A 17,459-nucleotide genomic window follows, 5' to 3' on the forward strand; every position below is an offset into this window, starting at 1 on the left:
AGTCCATGCATGGACGCTTCCCCAAATCGTTCCCCCCAAATGGATTAGCAGCACCTCCGGAGTCCGATCTAGGCGAACGAACCTATGAAACTCAGGTAATTGTTGCTTCCACACCATATCCCGTTTACCGATCCATCTCAAGATTGCTAAAGTCCATGGCACGCCAAGCTGCCTCTCATCTGGACGAACGTCAGCTCTCATCGCTACCCAGAATACAAAAGAGTGACCCATTATCCACATGAGCAGCTGTCTCGACTCTGAAACAAATAAGAAAACAAAACACCATAACCACAATAAGAAGACCTTGTGGACAAACACTAGACCAAATTAGGGCGTACATATGAACGAAACCTCACCGATTCCCACCGACCAATCCTTCTTACCATGTCCTCACCCAATCCCCACATTGCGGCCTCCGTAGCCGCCCCAATCCGAAATGACTGACCGCTGTACTCCCTTGCTGGCAAGCCCCCTCTTTCCAAACACCGCCTGAATATCGTTGCGAACTGAAAACGAGACAGGAATGAGCCATCTCCATGAACTAACAACGGGTCCGTAAACGATCTCCCTCCTGTTCCGAAATTCCTCAAGCAACTCACCGGGCATAACGGAGACCCGCTCACCTCAAAAAGTACCACCTTACAACCCTTACCAACCCTATCTGTCTTAGAAGACCACAGAATTTTTTCTAACCGATCCCCAAACATGTCCACTTCCTGTCTAAGCAGCCCCCCTTTTTTAAAATGGGAAGGGCTCACCAATTCCCCCAACCGAAAGGCCCCAAAGAATGCCAAAGAGAATGCCAATTTAAACAAAACAACCTCCTCCAACGATGCACATATGTCCTTCAAATGCTCGCCCAAAACTAACAGTACTTCATAGGATAACGGACGTCTCCAGTCCGAAACCCTCCAGTTTTTTCTCCATCCCTTAACTGCTGGCAAAACCAAGAATGACTTAGTTAAATCCCGCAACCCCTAAACTTAAAGCCGAAAGCCAATCCTGACAAAAAATTATTAAGCTTCGGAACCGACCAACCCGACTCCCAACTATGACCCAATAACAATAGTAACTTGCTCTCATCCTCCAAGCCCCCGCCTAACTGCAGCTTCCAATCTTCCCAAACACGCCAAGTTTTCGAATAGTGAGCCCATGTTCCCGTTGCCAACGACCTGGAAAACAATTCTCTTACTGTCCTGACAGAAGGCTCCATAATTCCTCTTGGCAAGCCAACCCTGTGGATTCCGCTTGTGGCACCAGTTCTCGAAAGCGATCCCACTGCGAACAAAAAAGAGCTTCAAGAATAGGGTACATTCCTTTAGGCTGGGTCTCGGCCGTAACCCAGAGGTTGCAACTCAAATCTACCCATACCAAGTGCTGCAAAACCCTGACCACGATCTGATTGGGAGATGACAACGAATTTATGGTCTTTACGGCTCCCAACAACTCGCATTGGAAACAAATTTTTTTGTCACATACCTACTTTCCCCATGATGATAGAGCCACCACCATCGGAAAAATTTCACGCACGACCTGACTGGCCAACAACTCCGATGGCCATCGTTCTACCAACCACATATCGCGAAAAAACATGTAAAAACCTCGATTTCCAGATGAAATTAGCATACCCAGTGATTCAGCCGACACCACAGGTGCAATCCAAATCGACTTCCCGTTGTAAGATTCCAAGAAAAGCGCCCAAACTCTTAGGTCACCCTTCAACTCCTTTCTCAGCCGTATAAAATGCGATGGCGATGTAATCCCATCTGTAGCCAAAGAAAGCCTCCTGCAAAAGGCTCTCCCCATTGGCATAATCCGACAAGCAAAATTAAGCTTGCCAAGCAGCGATTGAACCTCTCTCAATGTTGCCTTCTTCAAACCACATATTCGGTTTACCGTAGCCCTCATATCCAAGACTTTATCCTCTGGGATCCTACATTCCATTGCCACGGAGTCAATCTCGATCCCTAAAAGACTCAGCGACGTGACTGGGCCCACGTTTTTTTCTGCCGCCAATGGGACTCCAAATTTTTTTGCCACGCTCTCCATGGTGTGAAGCAAAACAGAACATGCATTTGACTGCGCCGAACCCATATACAAAAAGTCATCCAAGTAATGAATACAGGAGCTAAGACCGGACACTTCCTTAACTGCCCATTCCAAAAATGTGCTAAACGTCTCAAAATACGCACATGACAACGAACACCCCATTGGCATATAACGATCAACGTAAAACCCCCCATTCCAAAAACACCCCAACAAATGCATGCTGTCCGGGTGGACTGGTAGCAAGCGAAAAGCCACTTCAATGTCCGTCTTTGCCAACTGAGCTCCTTGGCCGCACTCCCTGACCCAAGTCAACGCCAAATCAAATGATGTGTATGAAACTGAACACATCTGCGGGTCGATCCCATCGTTAACTGACAAACCCATTGGGAATGAGAGGTGATGTATCAACCTGAACTTGTTCGGCTCTTTTTTAGGCACTACCCCCAATGGTGAAACTCTCAAATTATCCACAGGCGGGGATCTAAACGGCCCGGCCATTCTCCCCAATGCCACTTCTTTATTCAATTTTTCCGTGACCACTTCAGGGAATTCTCTGGCCGACTTCAAATTCTTGGTTGACAACTTCACCTTAACATCCACAAAGGGGATCCGAAACCCGTCCCTAAAACCATCCCGTAACTATACCGCTGCATCCTTATCCGGGTACTTATTTAGATATCGCTCCATCTCTGACAGTCGCACTGGAGTCACCCCTTTTTTCAAATCCGTTAGACCCTCCCTGTTTCCCACCCCTAAAGCACTTTGCTGCCCCGTGACTGCCTCCACATGAAGAACATTCATGTTTGAACTTACATTTAGTCCCGAATTTACATGCAGCATCGTTAAAGGAGAATCACAGTCCCTTTTGCAACGCCACCGAGTGCCCTGACTGCCCCGAACCCCCGGTGACCCCGGAAAAAAGCTGCATTCCTTGTCCTGATTTGACTGGGGCCGTTACTCTCATCCATAATGCTATATCTTTGTGGTCCCAGCGGATGCTAGGTCTAACTGCCTTCCGCTGGCGGAATTGTTCATCATACCTAAGCCAACCCTGACCCCCATACACACTATAAGCCTCGCCAATAGCATCCATATAACAAAAAAAAAGGGGTGAACAACTTTCTGGTGATTTTTCCCCAATCACGCTAGCTAGTATAGCGAATGCCTGTAACCAGTTTGAAAATGATCCGAAACCTCCTTTTTTCCTCATCCTCTTTTTTCGAGTCATCCCTCCGAACCCTATCTAAGTTAAAGCGATCCAATGTGAGCAACGAAAAAATTTCCACGTACTCCCCTTCCATATCCTTTCCCTAACCTCTTGTTTCAAGTGTGCCCCCAAAGGCCCTTCAAAACAAACGTACACTTCCCCTTTCGCGGCGTCATCTAAGCACACAGCGTCATCTTTTTCCTTCTCTCCCCCTTCACCTAAAGCTCCTCGTCCCACTGACTCATCCCCCACCAGTGCTTCCCGCACTTCTGTGCCTGGTATTGGCCCTAATGAGCCTGGCGGCCCATTACTCCCCGATAACGGACCCGGTGGAATTCTACTCTCCAATGACCCACTATCCCTCGTTGACCCTACCCAAGCTGACAGCAGCGACGGCTCCCCCTGACCTGTCCCCGCATCCCATGACCTAACCAAATCTCTCAAACCTTGAAAAAACAACCCCATGCCGGCACTAGCCCCCCCAGCTGACAATTCCCCATGTGCATTTACATCAGAGGCTAATGACGGCTGTAAGTAATTTACGGAGTTTCTCTCACCTAGCTGCCTGGGTGCTGTGTCCCCAGCGGCCGCCGATCCAGGGTCCTGATGTCCTTGGTGCGTGCTTGAAGATCTTCTGCTCCTGGCAATAGCTTCCGACGGAGCTCCATGCAGCCGGCCCGGATTGACCGCTGCGTCCATCGTGGGCATCATGCGCTGACGTGACCTGTCCTGTCCCCCTGACAGTGCCGGGTATGTAGTATATTGCTCGTGGGCCATGTAACCCATCACCCCCCTCCTAGCTGCAGCATCCCCCCTTTCAGGCAGGAAACCCCTCTGGTACACCGCACCCCCACCCTCTCCCCCATCCCACGCAGGCATATCAGTTTGCCTGTCTCCCTGAATCACTGCAGCAGTAGGAGCAGCAGCCACATGGTGGGCGGGTGTAGCACTCACCGGCTGATCTGCGTTGTTGCTCCCGTGGTGCTGCATACCCCTCATTCGGCCGTGCAGCATCATGCACGCTGGTTTGTCCTACTGGCTCCGTGCTCCCGTCCCCAAGCACAGCCATCCCCTCGTTCAGCCATGTAGCCTGGTGCACGCTGGGTGGTCCAGCTCCTTCTGCTCTCCTGTCCCCGCGCAGCTGCTGTGTGGGCGGGTCTTCCTCTCCTGCTCCCGGGTGAAGGCGCCGTGGAAACTGGCCCCAGTGCTCCCTGATGATTCAGCTGAGCAGGACCCGTTCCTGGCTGGGCACCAGCAGCACCTGCTCCCCAGCGGCCATAGACGCATGTGTGGAGGGGGAAGCTGACACCTCCCCCGCTGCAGATCCCACCTCAACACAGGATTCCTCCCAGCCCTCGGTCCCCGTGCCCTAGGCCTGAGGCACGAGGCGCCAGCTGGAGGGTCCCCGGAGGGGCTCCTAACACGGCACCGAACCCGGGGGGTTACCTCTGGGCTGAGGCGCTCTCAGAGGCCTAGCTCTCCGAGGCCGTCGCCCGTCGCCCTGGCCTTGTGGATGAGTGGTCCCCCCTTCTTGCAACAGGCCCTGTAGTGAAGCCTGCAGCCATCCTGCGCCCCTGGAGCTCGCAGCCGCTCTCAGCTGCTGAAGGATCACTTCAACGTCCATGATGTAAGGTAGGATCTGAGCTTGTTCCTACTGTGATGGGGCACCCAAAATGGTTGCCCTACTAAGATGGCGACACCCTCTTATAGTCCCCCTCAACTCCCTCATGTGACCCCCTCCTACACCTCTGAAGCCCCGTCCCCTTGTTGTTGTTCAAAACCTTTAACCCTTTCCTTACCAAATCCCTTACATGTCACCTTCCTATAGTTCCCCTCAACCCTGTCATGTCCTCCCTTTGATGTCCTGTGGCCCAGTACAGCCTCACTCATACACCAACCTCGCCACATAAAAGTCGAAACATAAAAGTCGCCACTCAAAACTCGCCACGCTGTCGCAGAGCTGTTTAAAAGATGAAAAATGAGCTGTGATTGGTTGCTATCATCAACAGTTTTCTTTGTAGACAGTTGTGGCAACTGAGGCCTATTATTCTTATCATTTCTATGGTGTTATCATCCTTCTATAAAGCTGGAAATAACATAATTTATTACCGTGCCAACACAGACCACCCTCTGACACAGACTGCAGGGGGAGCCCAGTATCACACAGGATAGGATTAGATACATGGCTCAGCAGTCAGTATCACACAGGATAGGATTATATACACAGCTCAGCAGTCAGTATCACACAGGAGAGGATTAGACACATGGCTCAGCGGTCAGTATCACACAGGATAGGATTAGATACACGGCTCAGCAGTCAGTGTCACACAGGATAGGATTAGATACACAGCTCAGCAGGACAGGATTAGATACACAGCTCAGCAGTCAGTATCACACAGGAGAGGATTAGACACACAGCTCAGCAGTCAGTATCACACAGGATAGGATTAGATACACAGCTCAGCAGTCAGTATCACACAGGAGAGGATTAGACACACGGCTCAGCAGTCAGTATCACAGAGGATAGGGTTAGATACACAGCTGAGCAGACTGTATCACACAGGATAGGATTAGATACACGGCTCAGCATACAGTATCATACAGGATAGGATTAGATGCACGGTTTTTATGTGCAATATAATCATTATAATATGGTATAACTAACCACAGTTGGTTACTATGCCCAGGCAACGTCGGGCTCTTCAGCTAGGCTATTATATATCTATCTATCTATTATATATCTATATATTATCTATCTATCATCTATTATCTATCTATCCCATATCTATCTATCTATCTATTATATATCTATCTATTATCTATATAGCTTTCTATCAACTATTATCTATCCATTATCTGTATATCTATTATCTATCTAATATATATCTATATATTATCTATCTATCATCTATTATCTATCTTTCCCATATCTATCTATCTATTATATATATCTATCATCTATTATCTATTTATTATCTGTATATCTATTATCTATCTATGATCTATATATCTTTCTATTTATCATCTATCTATCTATATCTATCTATTATTTATCTATCTATCTATTATATATCTATCTATTATCTTTCTATTATCTATCTATCTATCTATCTATCTATATTATCTATATATCTTTCTATCAACTATTATCTATCTATCCATTATCTGTATATCTATTATCTATCAATTATCTATATATCTTTCTATCTATCAACTATCTATCTATCTCTATTTATCTATTATCTATCTATTAATTAATTATCTATCTATCTACTAATATCTATCTATCTCTCTATTATCTATCTATGTATTATCTATTTACTATCTTTCTTTCTATCTACCTATTATCTATCTATCTATCTATCTATCTATCTATTATCTATCTATCTATCCATCCATCTAAAGTTCACAATAAAAGTTCTGAAAACTTCCTCTACAACCTAGTTTTGTATTATCTCACCATCTACTGTGAGAACAATAGATCCCAATCCAGGTATAGCTTTTCCTGAGTCTTACAGTAATGGTTCTGAGGATAATCTTTTGGTGATGGGTTTGGCAGGTCCTGCAGAGCGCTAATCTTGCTATATGAGGAGTCTGCAGCTTCTCCGACCCTTATATTTACATGCTGGGATGTAATTGATTGCTGTCTGTACATAAGTTGTGTGCACAGAATGTAAAACCTCCACACATATCGATTGGGGATGAGGATCCTGGATTACCTTTGGAGATTTCCGAGAGGCTTGCTTCTGCCTGTTAAGTTTGTGCTGAATAAGCAGAGATTGATCGGTGCGGCCGTCGTACGTTCCATGTTCGGAGTCATCAGTGTACGTATCTCTTGTAGAATCTGAATAGGGAATACGTTTGTTATATGTGATCCTAGTAAAGCGTTCGTTCTTAACCCCTTCTCTTCACAGTCAGTTTTGTCTTTCCTTATATAACATTGTACCACTTTATATGTTAATCGCTCTGGTTTGTTTCTACCAATACCAGTGATTCTCAGAATATTTGTTATTACACAATATACCTAATGTTAGTGTTAAATTTAGGTTAGTATGTTTTATGTTTGTTTAGCAGAAAAAGGAAAATTTACAGAAAATTTTGAAAAGTTTGCAATTTTCAAACTTCTACTTTTTATGCTCTTATGGATTCTTTTCCTTGTAGAGGCAAATGTTGCATTTTTTTGCTATGGTAGAATTGTTTGGGTCACTATAGCATCGCAGTGCTATTGCCCCAAAAAAGTGAAAATAGCAGAAAAACTGCTTTTTTTTTCCTACAATTGTAACCAAAAAATGTAATGTGGTTGCAATATGTGAACAGAAACTAAATCAAATAGTCATATCAAATACAGTTGTGCTCACAAGTTTACATACCCCGGCAGAATTTTTGCTTTCTTGGCCTTTTTTCAGAGAACAGGAATGAGGACACCAAAACTTTTTCTCCACTCATGGTTAGTGGTTGGGTGAAGCCATTTATTGCCAAACTACTGTGTTTTCTCTTTTCAAATCATGACAACTGTAGTGCAGCGGTAGCACCCTGTGCAGTGATGAGGCCCTGACCCAGCAAAGTTCAAAGCAAAATGTCTCTTTAATCCCTTAGTGACGGAGCCAATTTGCAGCTTAATGACCAGGTCAATTTTTACAATTCTGACCACTGTCACTTTTTATAGTTTTAACTCTGGAATGCTTTAAAGGATCCCACTGATTCTGAGAATGCTTTCTCGTGACATATTGTACTTTATGTTAGTGGTAAAATTTCTTTGATATAACTTGCGTTTATTTATGAAAAAATACAGAAATATGGAGAAAATTTTGAAAATTTTGCAATTTTGAAAATTTTTAATTTTTATGTCCTTAAATCAGAGCGATATGTCATACAAAATACTTAATAAATAACATTTCCCACATGTCTACTTTACATCTGCACAATTTTGGAAGCAATTTTTTTTTTCGTTAGGAAGTTATAAGGGTTAAAAGTTGACCAGCGATTTCTCATTTTTACAACAAAATTTACAAAACCACTTTTTAGGGACCACATCACATTTGAAGCCATTTTGAGGGGTCTATATGATAGAAAATACCCAAAAGTGACAGCATTCTAAAAACTGCACCCCTCAAGGTGCTCAAAACCACATTCAAGAAGTTTATTAACCCTTTATTTGCTTCATAGAAACTGAAGCAATGTGGAAGGAAAAAATGAACATTTAACTTTTTTTCACAAACATTTTAGTTCAGAGCCAATTTTTTTTCTTTTTACAAGTGTAAAAAGAGAAAATGAACCACAAAATTTGTTATGCAATTTCTCCTGAGTACACTGATACCAGTCATGTGGGGGAAAAGCTATTGTTTGGGTGCATGGCAGGGCTCAGAAGGGAGGGAGCACCATTTGACTTTTTGAACGCAAAATTGGCTGGAATCAATGGTAGCGCCATGTCGTGTTTGGAGACCCCCTCATGTACATAAAAAGTGGAAACCACTCAATTATAACTTCAACCCTAACCCCAACACACCGCTAATCCTAATCACAACCCTAACCATAACCACATACCTAACACTAATCCCAACCTTAAACGTAATTCCAACGATAGCCCCAACCTGATACCTAACTTCAGCCCCAACCCTAGCCCTAACTTTAGCCCCAACCCTAACTTTAGCCCCAACCCTAACACTAATTTTAGCCCCAATCCTAACTTTAGACCCAACCCTAACTTTACCCCATCCCTAACCATAACTTTAGCCCAACTCACTTTAGCCCAATTCACTTTAGCCCAACTCTAACCCTAATGGGAAAGTGGAAATAAATACATTTTTTATTTTATTATTTTTACCTAACTATGGGGGTGATAAACAGCAGTTTAATTTCCTATTTTTTATTTTGATCACTGTGATGTCTATTGTTGCTGGGTGCCAGCCGACAGATCTCAGCAGGTGAACTGCCCATGCACCCACCATTTTCTCCTGGAAGAAGATGCCTGTGGCTCGGGGGACTTCACGGGGGGCTTGCAGGTACAATGGAAGTATGAGGGGATAGGGGGACCCTATTTCTCTCCTCTGGTGTGCGATCACATCAAAGGAGAGAGAAATTAAATGGAAAATCTGACTTTTTTTACGGTCGCTGTTATGCCATTAATAACAGCAATCGCAACACCGTGGTCGGTAGAAACCAACCAGAAACATGTTCTCTGTGGTCTTGGCTACCCTCGGTAGCTGAAACCCCAGAGCAATTCCGACTCTGAGGGGTGCTATAGACATGTTCCTCAGCACTGTTAAAAAGCGGCGCTGTGGTTTAAGGTGTATCGGTGGTCGTTAAGGAGTTAATGTTCAAGTCAGAAGAACACAGCCTACGATATCCTCCGGTTCGCAGCCGGGTAACATGACAGTCCACCTCCGGATCGCAGCTGGGAACAAGAAAGTCCACCTCCGGTTCACAGCTGGGCATTTATCCTCTGGATTACAGTTATTAAACATGCTGGTCCACCTCCTGAGACCAGTTACCGTGGGCGACTGTACCACCGTGTTAATGTTCTACTCACAGCATTACACAGTACACAATATCCTCCAGATAACAGCCGGGAACCATATCCTCCAGTTAAGAGTCACTAAACACACCAGTCCACCTCTGGACACAGGACAGTCTACCTCCGGTTCACCACCTGACACAAGACAGTCCACCTCCGAGACCGGTTGCTGTGGGTGACTGCTCCACTGTGTACGCTGTGGGTGCTAGGCTTTTCAGCTGCCTTAGCTGTTTGGCTCCATCGACCTGCTTTCCCTCACACAGGTGGAACTCTGCAGAGCCTTCTGCTCTGTACTCCACCAAACACCAGACTGACACCGACACTGAACCTGACACACCCAAACCCTTACTGCAGGGCTTTTAACAAAGGAACCTGTGGCCACTGGCCACATGGAAAACCCAGGGACAGGGAGGAAATGGACTGCCCCGCTGCCATCCTGTAATCCATTTAAAAAAAATAAAAGGCCAGAACAGGTTTTCTTAAATCTGCCATGGACTCATAGCATGCCCAAGACGTATACTCACTTTTCTTTTGCAATGCAATCACAGCTATGCCTGTGACTGCAATGCACATTCACGGCCTCCATATGGTTCTTTGCACATACTGGGGGACACATAGTGACCCTCGCATATAACTCCGATCACTGCCTCACACAACCCAAAACATCCAAATGACCCTGATCAAAATTTTACATACCCCATTACTTAATACCGTGTACTGCTCCTTTAACATCAATGACAGATTGAAGTCTTTTGTGGTAGTTGTGGATGAGGTTCTTTATTTTCTCAGATGGTAAAGCTGCCCACTCTTCTTGGTAAAAAGCCTCCAGTTCCTGTAAATTCCTGAGCTGTCTAGCATGAACTACGTGCTTGCAATCTCCCCAGAGTGGCTTAATGATATTGAGATCAGGAGACTGAGATGGCCACTCCAGAATCTTCACTTTGTTCTGCTGTAGCCAATGACAGTTTGACTTGGATTTGTGTTTTGGATCGTTGTCATGTTGGAATGTCCAAGCATGTCTTATGCGCAGCTTCCGGGCTGATGAGTGCAAATTTGCCTCCAGTATTTGCTGATAATGTGCTGCATTCATCTTTCCTTCAACTTTGACTAAGTTCCCTGTGCTTTTGCAGCTCACATATCCCTTAAACATCAGTGGTCCACCTTTACAGTAGGAATCGTGTTCCTTTTATCACAGGCCTTGTTCACTGCTCTCCAAATGTAATGTTTATGGTTGTGGCCAAAAAGTTAAATTTTGATCTCATCATCACTCCAAATTATCTTGTTCCAGATGTTTTGAAGCTTGTTTCTGTGCTGTTTTGCATATTGTAGATGAGCTACTTTGTGGCATTTGCGCAGTAATGACTTTCTTCTGGTGACTCGACCATGTAGCCCCTTTTTCTTCCAATGCCTCCTTACTGTGCATCTTGAAACAGCCACACCGCTAGTTTTCAGAGAGTCCAGTATTTCAGCTGATGTTATTTGTAGGTTTTTTTGCATCCCGAAAAATTTTCCTGGCAGTTGTGGAAAGAATTTTTGTTGGTCTACTTGACTGTGGTTTTGTTTTACAGAGCCCCTGATTTTCCATTTGTTAATCACAGTTTGAACACTGCTGACTGTCATCAATTCCTTGGATATCTTTTTGCATCCCTTTCCTGTTTTATAAAGTTCAACTACATTTTCCCATAGATCCATTGACAATTCTTTTGCCTTACCCGTGACTCACAATCCAAAAACGTTACTGGCTGTATGCAAGATGCAAGAGTCTGTCTGGATCCCAGAAACTCACTCAGTTTTTATGCACACACACTGATTACAAGCAAACAGGTCACAGGTGAGGATGTAACCTTTAGTAGCCATTCAAACCTATTTGTGTCAACTTCTGTGCATGTTATCAGGCCAAAATCACCAGGGTATGTAAACTTTTGATCAGGGTCATTTGGATGTTTTTGGTTGTCATTATGATTTAAAAAGAGAAAACAGTAGACTGACATTAAATGACTTCACCCAACCACTAACCATGAGTGGAGAAAAGGTTTTGGTGTTATCATTCATATTCTCAGAAAAAAAGGCCAAGCAAGAAAGCAAAAATTCTACCAGGGTATGTAAACTTTTGAGCACAACTGTAACTAATAATTTGATTAGCTAATCAAAATAATTAATAAATAGCATTTATCATATGTCTACTTTAGAACGGCGCTGGACACCGGAGAGAGCAGTGGTAGACAAGTATTGTGCACTCACACTACATTATATGCACATATACACACACATTTAATGAATAAAACACTTAATAGGAGGGCTTCTTTTAGCAGAGGAAGTTCCATAAGGCAAAGAACACTTTGGCCCCAATTCCTCAAAGTGTTTTCACCCAATTTCTAGTGTAAAAACTTTTAAAAATCACACAACATTTTGCACAATGCTCAGTTGCACAAAAATGTTGCTCCTTTTGGTGTTTTCACGACAGTCCACACCAGATCTGTCAATGTGGATCTACGTAATTTAGGAGAACTAGCCTATTACAGAAATGTACTCTAGTCCCTGAGTGGAATAATATGTCTGGTGAAGTGTATAGCAGGGAAAAAGATTGATAAGATGTGTCTAATTTATTAAGTGGCATGCGCTTCTTAATGAATTAGTCATATCTAACTCCTGCACATCCATCATTAAAGAGAACCTGTCATCGGGTATTTAAAAGTGCTTTAATGCTGAGTAAATCCTTACTTTTCTTGTAGAAATCCATTTTGCTGTTTTAGAGAAATCTATAGTTGAACTTGTATAGTATTGAGCTTCCATAACAGCTCAGCAGTGCCACAGGTTGATCCCCTCCATACCACTCCACATTGATGCAGTAATTGATGCAAAAGGAGTCCCGACCAAGTATTGACGGCATTTACTGAATATACATTTCAGTAGGCCAACATTTTGTATATTAAAATCATTTTTCAAGCTGGTGTTATAAAGTGTTTACTGGGATAATAACTTTTGTGTTTTCATTGGCTGTAAGCCATAATCATCAACATTAACAGAAATAAACACATGAAATAGATCACTCTCTTTGTAATGACTCTATATAACATATGCGTTTCACATCAAAATATTGAAGCACTGAAATAAATTAACTTTTTGATGATAATCTAATTTTGTGATAAATTAAGCACCTGTACATGTGTATTGGTGTATATGTTGTGAGGGGATAACTCACTCAGCTGCTTGTAGAGGTAAACACCGGAACGCTTCTTGTGGTAAAGCTGCCTATTGGTTTATTAGAGCACAGCATAAACAGTAGCAGGATTGAATAAAGTAATCATGGCCTTTCTGGCCTAATGGCAAAACAAAACAAAGTTAAGGTTCAATAGAATCATTTTCCTGCAAGATTCACCTGCAGGGAGCACTCAAAGTCCTCGGCTCCTCCTGGAGCCACGTCTGGAGACTTTCCTCTCCAAACACACAACACAGAGAAAACAAAAAACAGTGGCTGCTAGAGTTGAGCGATACCGTCCGATACTTCAAAGTATCGGATCGGAATGGATCGGCCGGTCTTAAAAAAAAGTATCGGTATCGCCGATTCCGATACCGGAAGTCCCATTCAAGTCTATGGGACTTCCGGTATCGGAATAAGAAAAACCCTGTTTTTGCCTTGTACAGCCTCTCTGGGGTCTGTACGGGCCTTTCGGGGGGCTGTGCCGGCCTGCCAGGGGGTCTGTGCAGGCTCCGGTGGTCTGTGCCGGCCTGCCGGGGGGCTGTGCCGGCCTGCCGGTGGTCTGTGCAGGCTCCGGTGGGCTGTGCCGGCCTGCCGGGGGGCTGTGCCGGCCTGCCGGTGGTCTGTGCAGGCTCCGGTGGGCTGTGCCGGCCTGCCGGGGGGCTGTGCAGGCTTCGGGGGTCTGTGCAGGCATCGTCCGATGGGACTACAAGTCCCATCGGGCGATGCCTGCTACCATGACAGTGATTGACACATTAGCCAATGATGGGACAGTAGTAGTCCCATTATCCGGCTAATGTGTTGAATGTAAAAAAAAAAAAATTACATGCTACATACATGCTACATACATACAACATGCATACTACATACATGCTACATTCATACTACATACTACATACATGCTACATTCATACTACATATATACTACATGCAACATACATACTACATATATACTACATGCATGCAACATGCATACTACATATATACTACATGCAACATACATACTACATATATACTACATGCATGCAACATGCATGCTACATACATACTACATGCTACATACATACTACATATATGCTACATACATACTACATATATACTACATGCATGCTACATACATACTGCATGCTACATACATACTACATGCTACATACATACAACATATATGCTACATACATACTACATATATACTACATGCATGCTACATACATACTGCATGCTACATACATACTACATGCTACATACATACCACATATATACTACATACATACTACATGCATGCTACATGCTACATACATACCACATACATACTACATACATACTACATACATACTACATGCATGCTACATGCTACATACATAACACATATATACTACATGCATGCTACATACATACTACATGCTACATACATACCACATACATACTACATACATACTACATACATACTACATGCATGCTACATACATACTACATGCTACATACATACTACATATATACTACATGCATGCTACATACATACTACATGCTACATACATACTACATATATACTACATGCATGCTACATACATACTACATACATACTACATGCATGCTACATACATACTACATGCTACATACATACCACATACATACTACATATATACTACATGCATGCTACATACATACTGCATGCTACATGCATGCTACATACATACTACATATATGCTACATACATACTACATATACGCTACATACATACTACATATATACTACATGCATGCTACATACATACTGCATGCTACATACATACTACATGCTACATACATACCACATATATACTACATACATACTACATGCATGCTACATGCTACATACATACCACATACATACTACATACATACTACATACATACTACATGCATGCTACATGCTACATACATAACACATATATACTACATGCATGCTACATACATTCTACATGCTACATACATACCACATACATACTACATACATACTACATACATACTACATGCATGCTACATACATACTACATGCTACATACATACTACATATATACTACATGCATGCTACATACATACTACATGCTACATACATACTACATATATACTACATGCATGCTACATACATACTACATGCTACATACATACCACATACATACTACATATATACTACATGCATGCTACATACATACTGCATGCTACATGCATGCTACATACATACTACATACATACTACATGCTACATACATACTACATATATACTACATGCATGCTACATACATACTGCATGCTACATGCATGCTACATACATACTACATACATACTACATGCTACATACATACCACATATATACTACATACATACTACATACAATACATTCATACAATACATACATAGACATACAGTACATATAACATAGAGTAACATACTTACCAATACTTGTCACATTGTTCCCCGAAGCCATTGTCTTTTACGGAATAAATATTAACATAACAAACCACAAAAATACTCACCCACGATCCGAAGCAGTCCACGAGTGTGTCCCACGACGATCTTGGGTAGAGAACTGCAGCATCAGCTGATGGCTGCCATTCTCTACGGGCTGCAGGAATCCAATGACGGAAGGTAGGTATCCTTCCGCACTGTATTCCTCCGCCACTTAAAAAAAAAAAAGTCCCTAGTCTCACTTTATGCCATTGCTGTGTGGGAATTTCCCACGCAGCAATGGCATAAAGTGAGACTAGGGACTTTTTTTTAAGTGGCGGAGGAATACAGTGCGGAAGGATACCTTCCTTCTGTCATTGGATTCCTGCAGCCCGTAGAGAACGGCAGCATCAGCTGATGCTGCAGTTCTCTACCCAAGATCGTTGTGGGACACACTCGTGGACTGCTTCGGATCGTGGGTGAGTATTTTTGTGGTTTGTTATGTTAATATTTATTCCGTAAAAGACAATGGCTTCGGGGAACAATGTGACAAGTATTGGTAAGTATGTTACTCTATGTTATATGTACTGTATGTCTATGTATGTATTGTATGAATGTATTGTATGTAGTATGTATGTAGTATATATGTGGTATGTATGTAGCATGTAGTATGTATGTAGTATGTATGTAGCATGCATGTAGCATGCAGTATGTATGTAGCATGCATGTAGTATATATGTGGTATGTATGTAGCATGTAGCATGTATGTAGTATGTATGTGGTATGTATGTAGCATGCATGTAGTATGTATGTAGTATGTATGTAGTATATATGTAGTATGTATGTAGCATGTAGTATGTATGTAGCATGCATGTAGTATATATGTAGTATGTATGTAGCATGTAGCATGCATGTAGCATGCATGTAGTATGTATGTAGTAAGTATGTATGTATGTGGTATGTATGTAGCATGTAGTATGTATGTAGCATGCATGTAGTATATATGTGTTATGTATGTAGCATGCATGTAGTATGTATGTAGTATGTATGTAGTATGTATGTGGTATGTATGTAGCATGCATGTAGTATGTATGTAGTATATATGTGGTATGTATGTAGTATGTATGTAGTATGTATGTAGCATGCAGTATGTATGTAGCATGTATGTAGTATGTATGTAGCATGTATGTAGTATGTATGTAGTATATATGTAGTATGTATGTAGCATGTAGTATGTATGTAGCATGTATGTAGTATATATGTAGTATGTATGTAACATGTAGTATGTATGTAGCATGCATGTAGTATGTATGTAGTATGTATGTAGTATATATGTAGTATGTATGTAGCATGCAGTATGTATGTAGCATGCATGTAGTATATATGTAGTATGTATGTAGCATGTAGTATGTATGTAGCATGCATGTAGTATGTATGTAGTATGTATGTAGTATATATGTAGTATGTATGTAGCATGTAGTATGTAGCATGCATGTAGTATATATGTGTTATGTATGTAGCATGCATGTAGTATGTATGTAGTATGTATGTAGCATGCATGTAGTATGTATGTAGTATATATGTGGTATGTATGTAGTATGTATGTAGTATGTATGTAGCATGCAGTATGTATGTAGCATGTATGTAGTATGTATGTAGTATATATGTGGTATGTATGTAGTATGTATGTAGCATGCAGTATGTATGTAGTATGTATGTAGTATGTATGTAGTATGTATGTAGTATGTATGTAGCATGCATGTAGTATGTATGTAGTATATATGTGGTATGTATGTAGTGTATATGTAGTATGTATGTAGCATGTAGTATGTATGTAGTATGCATGTAGTATATATGTAGTATGTATGTAGCATGTAGTATGTATGTAGCATGCATGTAGTATATATGTAGTATGTATGTAGCATGTAGTATGTATGTAGCATGCATGTAGTATGTATGTAGTATTTTTTTTTTTTTTTTTTTTTTAACATTTAACACATTAGCCGGATGATGGGACTACTACTGTACTATCATTGGCTAATGTGTCAATCACTGTCATGGTAGCAGGC

At 42.2% G+C, this 17,459-nt stretch overlaps 1 protein-coding gene across 2 annotated transcripts in view; it reads right to left on the bottom strand.

Annotated features, from left to right (window-relative positions):
* Positions 1-17,459, bottom strand: part of ANO3 (anoctamin 3) — a 1,013,249-nt gene that overhangs the window by 491,801 nt on the left and 503,989 nt on the right. For both annotated transcript variants that reach the window (XM_073573877.1, XM_073573878.1), the window contains exon 3: positions 6,976-7,100. In XM_073573877.1, the coding sequence (XP_073429978.1) occupies positions 6,976-7,100 (125 nt within the window). The remainder of the gene's footprint in view (positions 1-6,975; positions 7,101-17,459) is intronic.

The sequence above is a fragment of the Dendrobates tinctorius genome, unplaced genomic scaffold, assembly GCF_039654945.1.
Source record: "Dendrobates tinctorius isolate UK_male_01 unplaced genomic scaffold, ASM3965494v1 ptg000037l, whole genome shotgun sequence".
NCBI classification, from domain to species: Eukaryota; Metazoa; Chordata; class Amphibia; order Anura; family Dendrobatidae; genus Dendrobates; species Dendrobates tinctorius.